This window comes from Hypanus sabinus, unplaced genomic scaffold, assembly GCF_030144855.1.
Source record: "Hypanus sabinus isolate sHypSab1 unplaced genomic scaffold, sHypSab1.hap1 scaffold_53, whole genome shotgun sequence".
Taxonomy (NCBI): domain Eukaryota; kingdom Metazoa; phylum Chordata; class Chondrichthyes; order Myliobatiformes; family Dasyatidae; genus Hypanus; species Hypanus sabinus.
This window is the reverse complement of record NW_026781391.1, coordinates 1,516,992-1,532,955: the sequence shown is the minus strand read 5'-3', so window position 1 is coordinate 1,532,955 and position 15,964 is coordinate 1,516,992. Positions and strand designations below refer to the sequence as shown.

Sequence of the window (15,964 nt, the reverse complement as noted above, 5' to 3'; positions counted from 1 at the left end):
GTAGGAATACAATTGGCTGTTCAGGCTGCCACTCGCTGTTCTGTGAGTTATGAGAGCAACCACCAACACGTTTGTCTCTGGGAAATGCTGGCATAACTTAACAGAATATATTCTGCCATGTACAGAATCCGCTCCGTATACTGACGTTTTCAACTCCTGCTCTGTCCTTAAGGTATCCGTGTAGTTAGCATTCCCCTCGCAGTGTCATGGTAGAAAGAAATGCAGGACCGCCAAATAAGGCCAGCTCTCTCTCTGTCCCCCCTCCCTTTCTTTGTGGAGTGTAAGGAGGGGTTGAGTTTCTCAGCAAGGGGGCTGGGTGGAGATGAGATCCTGGGCACCCAGGGTGAGGGGGACAGCAGAAACCTCAAATCAAACTCGTCCGAAACGAAGACAGGATGTTACAGTGGTTTATTGATTTCATCGACAAATGTAAATTAAACAATTTGTGAGCTGCTGACGTTCGGGAATAAATGAGTTGCTCCCGACTCACTCACAGTCACACACAATTAGCTGACCGGCGACAACCAGGGGCAGTTTGAATAATCAGTCCCGTTTCTCACTGTCACTCTGCATCACGGAACTGATGATTATCAAATCACACTTCAGGGCCGTGTCCCAGATCACCGCAGATCCAGGGTCATTTCTGAACCCTTGCGAATTGCTTCTGGAGTGCGGAAAGATAAGGGCGGGAGTTAAAGTGGGGGAGGGGGGAATATCGGCCAAATTGTCTCCATCTTGTGGACGGGTATATTCACACATTCAGACGTTTACAGGTACACTCTCAGTCCGGGTCTAGACTCCCGTAGAGACTCCAGTTCATTTTCCCCAGTCCCACTGAAATTATTCACCGCCAGCCTGAAACGGATGGAAAAATAAAGATGAAAAAAAAACAGATTATATAACCCTGTCAGTAACAGGGTACTGGGGTTAATGTTTCAACAATAATCACAGGCAAACATCACCAGAAAACCCGCGGATCTGCTGAAATTTTATCACATTGAACATTAACACAGACACTCACATGATCTGCTCCAGACTCGGGTGGGTCAGTATGAGCCGGCGGAGAGCGGGGACAGACTGGTCTGTGAGCGGGTTCCATCCCAGGTCCAGCTCTATCAGTGATCGGTTTGTACTGAGAGCGGAGGCGAGATCCTCAGCACCAGAATCTGTAAGTTCGACATGGTTCAGACTGGAAATGAGAGATAGATTGAGGGTGAAGGACACAGAGAGACAGGGGCAGTACAAATTTCCAGAATTTATCAGTAACACAATTACTGATCACATTAATGTTCAGTGTCAGACACCCAGTGTCTGTAAACACAATCTCCCACAGTCTGGTACTCACTTCAGTGTCTGTATTTTACACTCCGAGTTCCCAAGAGCCGCAGACACCAGTTTCACTCCTGAATCTCCCAGGTCATTCCGTCCAAGACTAAACAGAAACAGACAAATTAATGAATGGGTCAGAAGGAATTTCTCTCACTCGGTTATTTCAGGAAACATTAAACCCTTCAGTAAATCACTGATCAGTGTTCCCATCACTGTCAATGTCCCTCACTGACCAGTTACAGGGGATTCACTGATGTCAGTAATTTAGTCTGTCGGTGTGACCTTGTAAACTCCTCATATTCTGTCTCATTGCGCGATGGTTAGGAAAGTGTTCCTGACCTGTGAGTGGATCGGAAGGGACAGGGTTGAAGGGGAGAAAGTCCCACAGTGAGGAAGATTTGTGAATAGAGAAATGTTGGTGGGAAATGACACCATCTGAGGAAAAGGATGGAAAGACGGGACATGAAGGAGGAAGGGGGATGTGAAAGAGAGATCCCACAGGACGAAGCAGGATGGAGAAGAGAGATTCCACAGCAGGAACGGAGTTGGGGAAGAGACATATCACAGGAGGAAGGGGGATCGCATTTGTCACAATTCTTCACAATCATATTCACTATAGTTTTACCCAAATCCCTTTACATTGGAACAACACAATGGAACAATTTCACAGTTCAGAGTGAGAGAAAAATTAGGTTACCTCAATACCTGTAACTTGTGCAGCCAGGGTCCCAGCTGCTGGATTCCCTCACACAAAATGTGGCAGTACGACAGGTCGAGACGTTTTATTGTATCACAGAGTCTGACAACATGAGACAGGACCGCGCAGTCAACTGGGATCAGTGTCATTCCACTGAATGAAAGTTCTTCCACAGATCCCAGTGCGGTCTGAGTCAGTTCACGATTCTGAGACTCAAACAGGTAGTGAAATGTGTTCAGGAGCCTCCTTTTACCAGCTTCACTCGATGTGTTTTCACTCTGGCGTTTAACCTCCTCCTTCACCCAGTCCATCACCCGGCAGGTTGTTTCATGAGGAAATGGACCCAGAAACTCCTCCAGACCCCGAGCTGTCAATGGGGAGGAGAGACCAGCAACAAAACGGAGAAATACCTCGAATCGCCCATCTGTCGTATTGTGGGCTTCAGTGAGGAATTTCAGGATATCCTCGGGATGTATAGTCAGGAATTGTGCGACTGCAGCTGCAAACTCTTGGATGGTGAGGTGTGGGAATGTGTACACCACGCACTGGGCAGAATCCTCTCTCCCCAAAAGCTCCATCAGGAACCCAGACAGGATCTGGGAAGGCTGCAGATTGTAGTTGTTGAAATCTCCATCTGTAAACACAGTTCTCTTATCGGACACTCCTCTGAAGGCCATCTGACCAACCCTGAGTAACACATCACGGGGGTTCTCAATCTCACGGCTGTGGTTTTTCAGGATGCTGTAAATATAGTAGGAATACAGTTGGGTGATGGTCTTGGGAATTTGCTGTGGGTCCCTGTCTCTTTGTGTGAAGAAAGGGCCGAGTGCAAGTGCGAGGATCCAGCAGTAGGAGGGGTTGTAGCTCATGGTATACAGGATCTCGTTCTCCTTCACGTGTTTGAAAACAGCTGCCGCCACCGTCTGATCATCAAAATGCTTCATGAAATATTCCTTCCATTGCTCACCAGCAAATCCCAGGATTTCTGCCCAGACCCTGATCTCTGCCTTTTCCAATAAATGTAACGCAGTGGGGCGGGTGGTCACCAGCACCGAACACCCTGGGAGCAGCTTGCCCTGGATTAAACTGTACACAATTTCCGACACTTCACACCAGCACTCGGGATCTGGACACTGGTGCTTAGGTTCTGTATCTCTCCATTTATCTGCAAAATAGATTCTGTGTTTGAATTCATCCAAACCATCGAATATGAACAACAATCCCTGTGGGTTCTTCCAGACATCTCTCAGGAAATTCCCAAAGTAAGGATACTGATCCAGAATCAGTTCCCTCAGGTTTGTTCTGCAGTTAATGGAGTTTAACTCCCGGAATTTGAAACTAAAGACAAACTGGAATTGTTGGAATATCTTCCCCGTGGCCCAGTCATAAACAATCTTTTGTACCATTGTTGTTTTCCCAATCCCCGCGACTCCGGCCACTGCTGCTGATCTCCCAGATTCGGATTTACTTCGGGAAAAGCTGCTCTGGAATAACTGATCAGTCTGGATTTTTTCCATCTCTCCGTGGAGATGTTTCTCTCTCCAACGCTCGTGGTCTCTGCGTCTTGCCAGCAGCTCATGTTCCACCAGTCTCCGATCTCGAACAGCAGAAATGACGATGAGCTCAGCGTATCGATCAACCAGGTGGAAAACCTTCACCTTCTCCCTCATCAGGATCGTGTTCACTCTCAGTGTTTCAGTTTGTGCCCGCAGAGTCTCCTTGTGTTTCTGTTGAACATCTTCAATGGGAACAGACAGTGTTCAAACTGTTAGATGTCTCAACTCAGAACTCATTATTTAAGCACACAAGAGTGAGCCCAAAGCTATTGCATTAGTTGAATTAATCAATGAATGTCCGTACAGTAAAGTAAATTTGCATAACAGTCCCCTGACTGAACAGAGAGGCCTGGTCTGGATAAACACATGGTCATCATATTTCCATATTAACTGTGCTGTGAAGATGAGAATTTCCCTGGTAGTTTACTGACCCCCGACTGTCCCGTACTGGACACCCTCTCACTACAGCCACAGATATCACTGTTCTTGTGGAAGAAACTTTTAATCCCCATTGTTGATGAGGTGTGTGTGGAGATAGAGAAAAGGGACGTTGGCATTCTGTCAAAGGAACAGGTCGGGGAATCACAGCTCCCCCCTCCCCTCTCAACATCACTGATTCAAAATGCAAAGAAGTATATTCGCTGATCAGTTTCTGCTCTGTGGCTGGGTGGCTGGGGGAGAAAATGTCAATGTCTTGTTCAGGAGATTGAGACAGTCAGCATTTTGGCACAAACCACAGACAATCCACCCACCCCCCCACTTCCATCATCACAGATGCTGCTCAGCTCACTGGGTTCGTCCAGAAAATGGTTCGAGACGGCAGATCTGCAGTACCGGGTCTCTTAAAGAGTCTGTGTTGTAAATGCTCAACAGATCCAAGATTGAATATACACGAGTGTAAAGGAGAAGGAAATAATTGTTATTCTGGCTCTGATGAAGCTCAAACTCAGATAGTGTATGCAATGGAAAACTCAGTATTTTTTTTTTCAATCGTTCTGGTGGTGGGGTGCGGTTGTTAGTTGTGGATGTGTTGATCTGTCTTACTGCTTGAGGAAAGTAACTGATTTTGAGTCTGGTGGTCCTGCTGTGGATGCTATGTAGCTTCCTCCCTCATGGGGCGGGGCAAACAGCCCATAGGCAGGATAGGTGGGATCCTTCCTAACGCTGCTGGCCCTTTTCCAGAGCCGTTCTGTATATACGTCCCTGATGAGAGGTGGGATGGGGGTGCCGGTGATACGTTTGGACAGTTTTGACTACCCGTTGTCCAGTTGGCCACAGTTATGCAGCATGTTGACCTGCCCTCTGCATCACAGCTGTCGAAGGACGCGAATGTAGATGTGAGTACAGGTCAGCCAACGTCTGTGGAAACGGGAGAGACCACTGGTCTATGGCTTTAAATACACGTTTGAAAACCATGTTGTTTACAGGTCGGGAGTTAAAGAGAGCAGAGACCGAGGAATTTTGGTAGCAGCCAGCATGAAGTCTCATTACACTGTGATGTTTAAGCATTCTCCTCATTTAGATAATAGTCCACCCTATTGTTTCTCTTGCCAAAATGCATTACCATTCATTCCCCAACATTGTAATCCATTTGCGACACTCTTCCAATTCGTCGAAGTTTTGCTGCAATTGCATTGCTTCCTCAGCACTATCTGCCCCTTCGCCAATTTTTGTATCATCAACAAATGCGGTCAGTAAAGGAGCCCAGCAGATGCAGCTGATTGGGCAACCAAGGTCAAGTGACCAAGCGGTTTTGAAAGACTGATACCAATAAATAGAGGGGTAGCTCAAGTGGAGCGGCCAGTGCAAAGCTGCCAGTAGAGGTCTGGAGCTTTGGGGCTTTGACTCATGGAGCGGCCTTGTCGAGGGTAGAGCCTTGTGAGGGAACTGCGAGTCTTTGGCTTGAGAGATTTTGGCAGTTTGACTGTGCAATCAAGTCAATTACGATTTGAATATCTTAACAGAAAGCAGTTAATTAGATAATTCAAGATTTGAATAGCTCAGAATCAGCAGAAAGCAGCTGATTGAGCAATCGAGCTCAGGTGACCAAGCAGTTTGAAAAACTCAGACAAATAAATAGAGGGGTAGCTCAAGTGGAGCGGCCAGTAAAGGAGTTGAGCTTTGCGGCTTTGACTCGGGGAGCAGCCTTGTTGAGGAAAGGTCCTTGTGAGGAAAGAGCGAGTCTTTGGCGAGGAAGCTGAGGGAGGAGACTACGCCACAGTTGGTGAGGGTGAGAGGTGGTGAAGAGATGACAGGTAAATTGGTTCAGTGTGATGCTTGGCTGATGTGGGTGGTCAGGGACACTGATGGTGTTTCCGGCTGCTACAACTGTGAAAAGCGTGTCCAGGTTCAGATCCTGAAAGACCGTGTTAGGGCACTGGAGAGGCAACTGGATGACCTCAGGTTCATCCAGGAAAAACGTGAGTTTTCTGGACAGGACCTACAGTGAAATCGTTACATCCGAAGATAACAGAGGAGACAACGGGGGCGACGATGAGGAAGAGATGGAAGCTTGAAGTACAGGAGACCCCGGGGGATGTGCCTCTTGAAATCATGTTCACCCTCTTGGAAGCTTGGGACAGAAGACACTGCCAGTCTGAGAGGTGGACGGGTCTGCGAGTCAAAAATTGGCACTGAAGCAAAACCAAAGAGACAGACGACTGGCAGAGCTGTGGGTTTTAGATTCTTAGACCACTGGGATCAGTTTCGGGGTAAGGATGAATTGTACAAAAGGGACGGGTTGCACCTTAGCAGTCAGGAGACCAGCATTCTGGCAGGCAGGTTTGCCACTGCAACACGCGTGTGTTTAAACTAATAAGTGTGGGGAGGAGACGAACTGGAAATATAAGGATGGAGTTAAAGGGAAAGAGTGAATAAGAAAAGTTAAGAAAGACGTCAGAATTTACGGGGCAGAAAGCTCAGGAGGGGATCGGAGAGTATGGCCAAGTGCAATAGGACCAATGTGACAAGAAGGGGAGTAATGGATTAAAAATATTATATATAGATGAGCTTGAATTTCAGTTGGAAGTTGGTAAGTATGATGTTGTAGGAATAACAGAGACATGGCTGCAAGAGGACCAGGGCAGGGAAATGAATATTCAAGGATATACATCCTATCGGAAGGACAGACAGGTGGGCAGATGGGGTGGGGTGGCTCTGCTGGTGAGGAATGAAATACAGTCCCTTGCAAGGACATAGAATCAGGAGATGCAGAGTCAGTATGGGTAGAACTGAGAAATTGTAAGGGCAAAAAGATTCTAATGGGAGTTATCTACAGACCCCCAAATAGTAGCCTGGATATAGGGTGCAAGTTGAATAAAGATCTAAAATTAGCATGTTGCAAAGGTAATACTACAGTTGTAATGGGGGATTTCAACGTGCAGGTAGACTGGGAAAATCAGATTGGTACTGGACCCCAAGAAAGGGAGTTGGTGGAGTGCCTCCGAGATGGATTCTCAGAGCAGCTTGTGCTGGAGCCTACCAGGGAGAAGGCAATTCTGGATCTAGTGTTGTGTAATGAACCAGATTTGATAAGGGAACTCTAGGTAAAGGAGCCATTAGGAGGTTGTGACAATAATATGTTAAGTTTTAATCTACAATTTGAGAGGGAGCGGCAGGATCAGTGATTCTCACCGTGGCTAACAAGGGAAGTCAAGGAGAGTATAAAACATAAGAGAGAAGAAGTATAACATAGCAAAGATGAGCGGGAAGCCAGAGCACTGGGAACATTTAAAGAACAATAAAAAATTACTAAAAAAAAAGGCAATATGCGGAGACTATAAAGGAGGATAGTAAAAGCTTCTTTAGGTATGTGAAGAGGAAAACGTTAGTTAAAAGTAAAGTTGGGCCCTTGAAGGCAGAAACAGGTGAATTTACTATGAAGAGTGAGCAAATGTCAGACGAGTTGAACAGATACTGTGGATCTGTCCTCACTAGGGAAGACACAGACAATCTCCCAAATATAATAGTGGCCAGAGGACATAGGATAATGGAGGGACTGAAGGAAATTCACATTATGCAGAAAAAGGTGTTGGGTAGTCTGATGGGACTGAAGGCTGATAAATCCCCAAGGCCTTATGGTCTGCATCCCAGGGTACTTAAGGAGGTGGCTCTAGAAATCGTGGACGCATTGGTAATTATTTTCCAATGTTCTATAGATTCAGGATCGGTTCCTGAGAATTGGAGAATAGCTAAAGTTATCTCGCTTTTTAACAAAGAGGGGAGAGAGAAAACAGGGAATGATAGACCAGTTAGCCAGACATCAGTGGTAAGGAAGATGCTGGAGTCAATTATAAAAGATGAAATAACAGTAAATGTGGATAACAGTAACAGGATCCGAGTCAGCATGTATTTACGAAGGGGAAATCATGCTTGACTGATCTTCTGAAATTTTTTGAGTATCTAACTATGAAAATGGACAAGAAAGAGCCAGTGGATGTAGTGTACCTGGACTTATAGAAAGCCTTTGATAAGGTCCCATATAGGAGATTAGTGGGCAAATTAAAACACATGGTATTGGGGGTAGGGTATTTACGTGGATAGAAAATTGATTGGCAGTCACGAAACAAAGAGCAGGGATTAATGGGTACTTTTCAGAATGACAGACAGTGACTCGTCGGGTACCGCAAGGGTTGGTGCTGGGACCGCAGCTATTTACAAAATACATTACTGATTTAGATGAAGGGATTAAAAGTAACATTGGCTAATTTGCAGATGACACAAAGCTGGGTGGTAGTGTAACATATGAGGAGGATAGACTCCAACGCTTCAATCACTTAGGTTAGGCAAACTGGCCTGTAATTCCACAAACAAGAGAAAATCTGCAGATGCTGGAAATCCAAGCAACACACACAAAATGTTGGAGGGACTCAGCAGGCCAGGCAGCAGCTGTGGAACAGCTGACGTTTTCTTTCGAGATCCTTCGGCAGGACTGGAGACAAAAAGCTGAGGAGTAGATTCGGAAGGTGGAGGGGGAGGGGGCGGAGGGAGAGAGAAGTGACAGGTGACAGGTGAAACTTGGAGGGGAGGGGATGAAGCAAAGTGTATGAAGTTGATTCTTGATAGAGACAGGAGGCCATGGAAACAAGAAAAAGGTGGGGAGGGTCACCAGAGGGAGGCGATGGACAGGCGAGGGGATAGCATGTGAGACGTACGAGGGCATGGGGAACGGTGAAGGGGGAGAGGAAGCCTTTCTGGAATCTTAAGAAATTGATATTCATGCCATCAGGTTGGACGCTGCTCAAAAGGTGTTGTTCCTCCAACCCGAGTGTGGCATTATCCTGACGGTGCAGGATGTCATGGACTGACGTATCGGAATGGGAATGGGAAGTGGAAATAAAATGGGTGGCCACTGGGAGATCACGCTTGTTCTGGCGGACACAGTGCAGACGCTCGGCACTGGTTTCATCGAGAGACAACAGACCATACCGAGATCAACTACGCCTCCCTCTTTTGCTCTCTCCACCCACTATTTTCCTTTCTTCCATGCCTTCTGTCTCTTTTACTAACCAACTTCCTCGCTCTTTGCTCATCCCTCCTCCTCCAAATTTCACCTATCACCTGGCATTTCTCTCTCCCCTCCCACCCCGCCCGCCAGCTTTCAAATCGACTCCTCAGCGTTTTAGCTCCAGTCCCATCGAATGTTCTCAGCCCGAAACGTTTACTCTACTTTCTCCATAGATGTGCTGAGTTTCTCCATCATTTTCTGTGTGATAGACTATAACTTATTTCTTTTGTCTTCATCCCTTCTTTATGCTTCTTTTTGTTACCTATTGTTAGATTTTAGAAGCTTCCAAATCAACCAGCTTTCCTCTCACTTCTGCTACATTATATTGCGTTTCCTATTCTATTATGCAGTCCCTAGCTGCCTCATAAGGGATCATTACAATAATCTCCCTGATAAGATCTGATCTCAGTGTGTCAGGGATCTGTAGGGTCTCACAGAGTACTGGGAACCTGTCAGAGCTGTGTGGAGACTCACAGTGCATCAGGACCTTGCCAAGGTTCTGTGGTGTCTAAAGGCGTGACTGGACCCTGTCAGGGGTGTTAGAGGCTTCACAATGTGTCAGAACCCTGTCAGTGGTGAGTGGTGTCTCATGGTGTGTTGGGACACTGTCTGAGGTGTGTGGGGTCCCACAGTATGTCAGGACCCTGTCATTAGTGGGTGGGGATTCACAGTGTGTCCGGACCCTGTCAGGGGTATGAGCTGTCTGACAGTGTGTCAGGAACCAGTCAGGTGTGTGTGGGGATTCAGTGTATCAGGATGCTTTCAGAGGTGTGTGGGGGTCTCCTAGTGTACCTGGAACCTGTCAGGTCTGTGTGGGGTCTCCCAGTGTGTCAGGAATCTGCGAGGGGTGTGTGGGGTGTCTGTGTCGGAACCCTGTCAGGGGTGTGTGGGGTCTCACAGCGTGACAGGATCCTGTCAGTAGTGCGTGGGTCTCTCTATGTATCAGCAACTTGCTGGGTGTCCGTGTGGTCTCACTGTGTGTCAGGACCCTGCCAGGTGTTTGTGGGGTCTCACAGTGTGTCAGGACCCTGTCATTAGTGGGTGGGGATTCACAATGTGTCCGAACCCTGTCAGGGGTGTGTGGTCTCACAGTATGTCAGGACCATGTCATTAGTGGGTGGGGATTCACAATGTGTCAGGACCCTGTCAGGGGTGTGTGTGGTCCCACAGTATGCCCAGAACCTGTCAGGGTTGTCTGGTGTCTGGCTGTGTGTCAGGACCTGCCAGCGATGAGTGTGGTCTCAAAGTGTGTCAGGACCCTGCTCGCGATATATGGGGTCTCACAGAGTTTCTGGACCATGCCAGCGAACTGTGAGGTCTCATAATGTGAGAAGACCTTACCACAGTGTGTCATGACCGTGTCTGGGGTGCGTGGGGTCTCACAGTGTGTCAGGACCATGTCAGAGATGTGTGGGGTCTCACAGTGTGTCAGGACCGTTTCTGGGGTGTGTGGGGTCTCAAACTGTGTCAGAACCCTGTCAGAGGTTGTGTGCCGTCTCGCAGTGTGTCTGAACCCTGTCAGGGGTGTGTGGGGTCTCCATTCAAAGTGTTCGGCTGTAATTGGAAGCGTAGGAAAACATTAATTGTAGACATATTTTCTTTAGAGAATATGACAGTGGTAGAAATGGTGTTCTTCAATAATCATGGAGAGATTCTGTTTCATGTACAGAAATGGCTGTAGGAATTTCACTGTCGTGTTTGTTCCCTCAGCAAACAACATGAGGAATAGTAAACGAAAAGGTTGTAGCGATTTACCAAACCCATGGTGCAGAGAAACTGAGGGGTTTCATTGATATGATGTGGACTGGAACAGCATTAACAGAGGTGAGTAGTTTGTAAACATCCTGATTCATCTCACTCTGGTCCCATATTTAAATTATCATCTTTGGAATTTGTTCTTGTAATTGAGAGAGACAGAACAAGGGTTCTGGCCGAGGTTCCTTATATTTCTGTTGAGAGCTTTGAATAATCAGGTAAAACATGGGCTGATGCAATATTAATAAGTTTTGTGATGTTTGTCTTTCCTAAGCTCTCTCCTCTGTTAAATGTGCAGTTGAGTGATCTAACTCAGTCTGCAGTGATGAAGCCTCACAATGTCTTGAGCCCAGGAACTGCCCCGGGCTCCGTTTTCACAGTCATGATGGGCCTATAGATGCAGTGAGCTTTCCATCCAGACGGTCATAGTTTAACTAATTGCAATATTATTTAGAGATATTTTCAGTCATTTTCACCTTCCTTGCTGCGATCCCATAACCCTTGGTTTCTCTGTCCTAATTCCCATCTCTCACCCTTCCACAGTGTCCAGCGCACAACACCAGCAGACAGGAATTCCAGCTTCTGTGGACTGAGCTGAGGAATATGTCCCCCAATCTCACCCTCTCTAACACCGTAGCAGTGTTTGCACTAGGGGGTGTAGATGTGAACACAATGTGTTCACATTCTGCTCTGTGGTTGAACAGACCAGTTGGGATGTCACCTGATTTTCTAATTAAAGTGTTGCGATTGTTACTATTCTGTGACTGGAACTCTAAGAAAAGATAATCTGCTGGGGGAAGTTTAGAAAACGGTTAAGAAAGAGTCTGTTCAGGAGAGGGCCGTGGCTGTCAAGAGAAGATTTTGGCATCTTGTGTGAAGAAATATAAGTTTTTAATTCCATTTTCCATATCCCCCTCTCCCTTTCTCCACGTAGACTCTTGTAGGCCCTGGAGCGGTGTGAACAATTTCCTCAAACTCGCCAGCTCTCTGCCTCTTTCCTCAAAATGACATTTGAAAACATTTGCTCTAAGAAACATGCTTCCATGTGTCTCACTGTGTTCTCTGTCACAGTGCCCATATTTACCTGGTCAGATCCCTGTGGCTCAACAACCTAACCGCCGTACGCAAATTACAACCGTTGGTGGAAACAGAGGTCAAGTTTCAACTTAATGAACTCTGCTCTGGGCTATTGCATACCGCCCCACTACCGGAGGGATGTTGAGGCTTTAGAGAGGGAGCAGAAGAGGTTTACCGGGATGCTGCCTGGATCAGAGGGCATGTGCTATGATGAGAGGCTGGATGAAGTTAGATTGTTTGCTCTGGATCGTCGGAGACCGAGGGGAGCTCTGACACAGGTTGAGAATATTATGAGAGGCAGAGATAGAGTGGACAGCGATCACCAGTTTGTCGCGGTTGAAATGTCTTTTACCAGAGGGAATGTATTGAAGGTGAGATGCTGTAGAATGAAGTAGGATGTGAGGGAGAGCTTTTTTATTCATCAGAGAGCCGTGGCTGCATGGACCGCACTGCCCGGTAAGGTGATAGAGACAAATTATTAGAAGCTTTTTAGAGACGTTTGGATATACACATGGATGTAAGGAAGATGAAGGAGTATGGACATGGTGCAGGAAGGAGAGATTAGAGTTCGGCTATGTAGATTTACCTCTCAGCTGGTTCGGCACAATATTATATGACTAATGACCTATTCCTGTGTTATACTCTTCAATGTTCAATGCACGTTCACTTACCTTTCAGCTCACTGAGAACCTTGATTAAACCTTGAGCGGTGTTTGATCGATGGGAGTGATCACAACCTGTTTGAATTTAAACACATTGAGGGAATGATGTGTAAAATTTTAAAGTGTGCTATATTCAATCCAAATTTGAATTAATCTCTGATATTTTCTCACCATATATCTGTATTTCGTTCAGTATTTTGTCCAACATTGGAACATCATTCCACATTTTCACAAAGGTTTCCCACATCACCCTCTGGGCACGGGAGCCTTTCTCCATCACCAGGCTCAGGAGGAGTTTAGAACTGTCCGCCCGCTCTCCCTTATCAGCGAGATCAGAAATTTTCTGTGAAGAGTAACAGTGAACATATTGGCGACTGACAGATTCACACAGAGAATGAGAAGTAAATGATGTGCTGTGTAACGGGATCAGACTGAGCAGTCACCCGGACGGGTGCTGAACCAGTCTGGACATGGACTGTACATTCTGAGTGCAGAGCACAGGGAGGGACATTCACTGTGAACCTGGTCCACCAGTCAATGAGATCCTGGCTGCTCTGTGACCGCTTCATTGACGTGGCTCCAATTCCATAAATAATCCCTCACTGGATTTGGCGGTGTAAAACAGACACCATAAAATAACGATCACAGAGGAAGAAATAAAACTGGATGATTTTATTTTATATAACAGAATGAACAGCCTCAGAGAAGTTGCAGAACTTATGATGTGATTCATCTCCTCAGTCCGCCAGTGTCCAACATGACAGCGGATTACTGGGTGACATCTGACACCTTTCACTTCCCTTTTCCAGTAGAGGTTTTCTCAGTGATTACACGTTACAACATGGCAATGTTCCCCGATTCACACTGCATGGAGTCACAGATTGTAACAGAATTATCTCCACCCAGAACTGAACACACCCAGGCTCCTGTGGCATTCACTGATGATGTTCCGGTTCTCACTGACATCCTGCCGTCACTCTGTACATTCTTCACAGATTGAAACTTCCTGTCATATTTGCAATTAATGCTGTTACTCACTCTGAACATCGAGCAGCTCCCCACCAGTCCGTGGGTTCTTTTCAACTCTTTCCATATCTGGTTCAGATTCACATGATCCGGATTGCATGTGGAGTATTTATTTCCCAGTTGTTCTTTTATCTAATTTCATATCCGTTGAGTCAGTTCCAACAGCCATCAGTCCTGTGATGTGGGAAAATTCAAACCCATTCTCCCTCCCACTCACCCGATGTTCCTCTCCGCTGAACTGTTTCTCAGCCTTTAACGCCAGGCTCACTCCGTGAACCCGTCCTTCCATCGCCTGCTCCAGCCTGTCCCGGTAGAAGTCTGTCAACTGCAGCAGCTGGAAATCATCCCAGCTTGCCAGGAGCTCGGTGATCACTGAGCCCGGACCTGTGAAGGAACATGAGGAGCATTAAAGAAATTACGGACCTCATACTGGACAGTAACTTTATCGTTGGAACCTAAAGATCACCAAACACAGTCCGAAATATATGTATATGGGGATGGGGATGTGGGGGGGGGGGGAGAGGTGGGGTGGAACGGGCTTTGGCCGGGGGATCGGTGGCGCCGGTGTTGTAGGAGCGGGTATAGTTTCATCTGTTGAAGGCTGCTCTTTCGTGTCCCCAGGAATATCCCTCTCTGTTTGGAAAGGACTCTACTTATTCCTAAGAATATAGTAACCCAGCGTCATCACTCCCCTGGTGCTGCACATCACCATGGCTTTGCTCTGGGTTACTGTCTGCCTGCCTGGTCAATCCCTTCCTCAGTAAATCTCTGGAGAATCTCATAAAATGCTTTAGGTACTCAGCATGTCAGGCAGCATCTGTGGAGGAGAATAAGCAATCAACATTTCGGGCCAAGGCCCTTCATCGGACTGGAAATGAGGGATCAGAAATTCTAGATTTGCCACGTTACCTTCCATTCATTGTGGTCCTCATCCGAAATGTCAAATCTTTATTACTCTCCATGGATGCTGCCTGACCTGCTGAGTTCTGCCAATATTTTTTGTGTCTTTTTATTGCCCAAAACTTTCAGCATCTGCAGAATGCCATGTCATCTAGAGTAACTCGCTATTTCAATGTGCATCACGATCTGTTAGAGGAGCAGCAGCAGACGGTAATTGTACACCTTCTACGTTTGACTGTATTTGCCCCAGAAATGTTAACACTCTCTCTTATCTCTCTGATCAGTTTTCACAAACACTTTGTGAATTCCCAATATTTATTTTTTTTAAACTTTTTTTATTGCATTTTTAAATGGTTACAAAGTATGAAAAAACAATGTATATAACCCATACCCCCTCCCCTTAACCCCTCCCCCTAACTGCCCTATAGAAAAGAAAGAAAGAAAGAAAGAAAGAAAGAAAGAAAGAAAGAAAGAAAGAAAGAAAGAAAGAAAGAAAGAAAGAAAGAAAGAAAGAAAGAAAGAATGAATGAATGAATGAATGAATGAATGAATGCCTGGTTGTTGGAAGATCTCCACATGCTCCATGGAATTCATAATAACTTTAATATGTATATTTATTTCTTTCCCCTAATAACCAATTGTTTCATCTTCAGAGCATCTATATATTTAATCCTGTCTTTTGTAAATAAGGGCTCCAAATTTTCAAAAAATGTTTCATATTTATCTCTTAAATTATAAGTAATTTTTTTCTAATGGAATACAACCATAGATTTCTTTCTTCCAAGAATCTATACTTAAATGTGTATCCGATTTCCAAGTAACTGCAATATTAATGTCATTTGATCAATTAAAGAATAAATATAAAATATCAAACAACAGTTTATTTTGTTACTTTCAATTAAAGGCTTATTTAAGAGAAAAATTAGGTCAAACAATGTTATTGCCGAAATCTAATGAAATAGAAATTTTAATTCAAAAAGGAAATATCAAAAAATTTATATCTTGCATGTATAATTTGATTCAAAGACAGGTAATTAAGCAAGGAGTCCATAAGTCAAGACAAAAAATGGGAAAGTGATTTGAATATTAAAATTGAAGAAACAAATTGGTCAAGAATTCCCAATATTGAATTAAATACAGCCGCAGAATCAGCAGAGTATTTATAAATTAAAATAATTCGCCAACATACCCGTGAGCTTTCCCGATGTTGACGACACTGGAAGTCCTCGCCTGCCCGCGCATTGACCCATTGTGAGGACAGGTGTGATCAGCTTTTGTTTCTCTGTAACAAAGCAAATAACAGGAGGGTCAAACATTAATTGGGGTTTACAGGAGAACACTGTTTTGTTATTAAACTGAGGCAAACACTTCCAAACATCTTGGGCCTGTCCACTGAAGCCTTGACAGGGCCTGATCCAGCTGAGCCCATCGATTTCCGCTCTCTCCATCTATTGTA

At 45.5% G+C, this 15,964-nt stretch overlaps 1 protein-coding gene across 2 annotated transcripts; it reads right to left on the bottom strand.

The window, feature by feature from the left end:
* Nucleotides 1-399: 399 nt before the first annotated feature.
* On the bottom strand, nucleotides 400-14,080 carry LOC132389316 (NACHT, LRR and PYD domains-containing protein 3-like). Of its 2 annotated transcripts, XM_059961831.1 has the most exons (7): nucleotides 13,826-14,080; nucleotides 12,754-12,925; nucleotides 12,592-12,657; nucleotides 2,027-3,764; nucleotides 1,346-1,432; nucleotides 1,022-1,189; nucleotides 400-855 (listed from the first exon to the last, which is right to left on the bottom strand). In XM_059961831.1, the coding sequence occupies exons 1-7, from the start codon at nucleotides 13,895-13,897 to the stop codon at nucleotides 768-770; spliced, it is 2,391 nt and encodes a 796-aa protein (XP_059817814.1). In that variant the 5' UTR covers nucleotides 13,898-14,080; the 3' UTR covers nucleotides 400-767. The 2 variants fall into 2 exon arrangements, 1 of the variants encoding a protein (XP_059817814.1); XR_009510485.1 differs by lacking the exon at nucleotides 400-855 and having other exon boundaries at nucleotides 1,050-1,189; nucleotides 2,035-3,764.
* Between the last annotated feature and the right edge of the window lie 1,884 nt (nucleotides 14,081-15,964).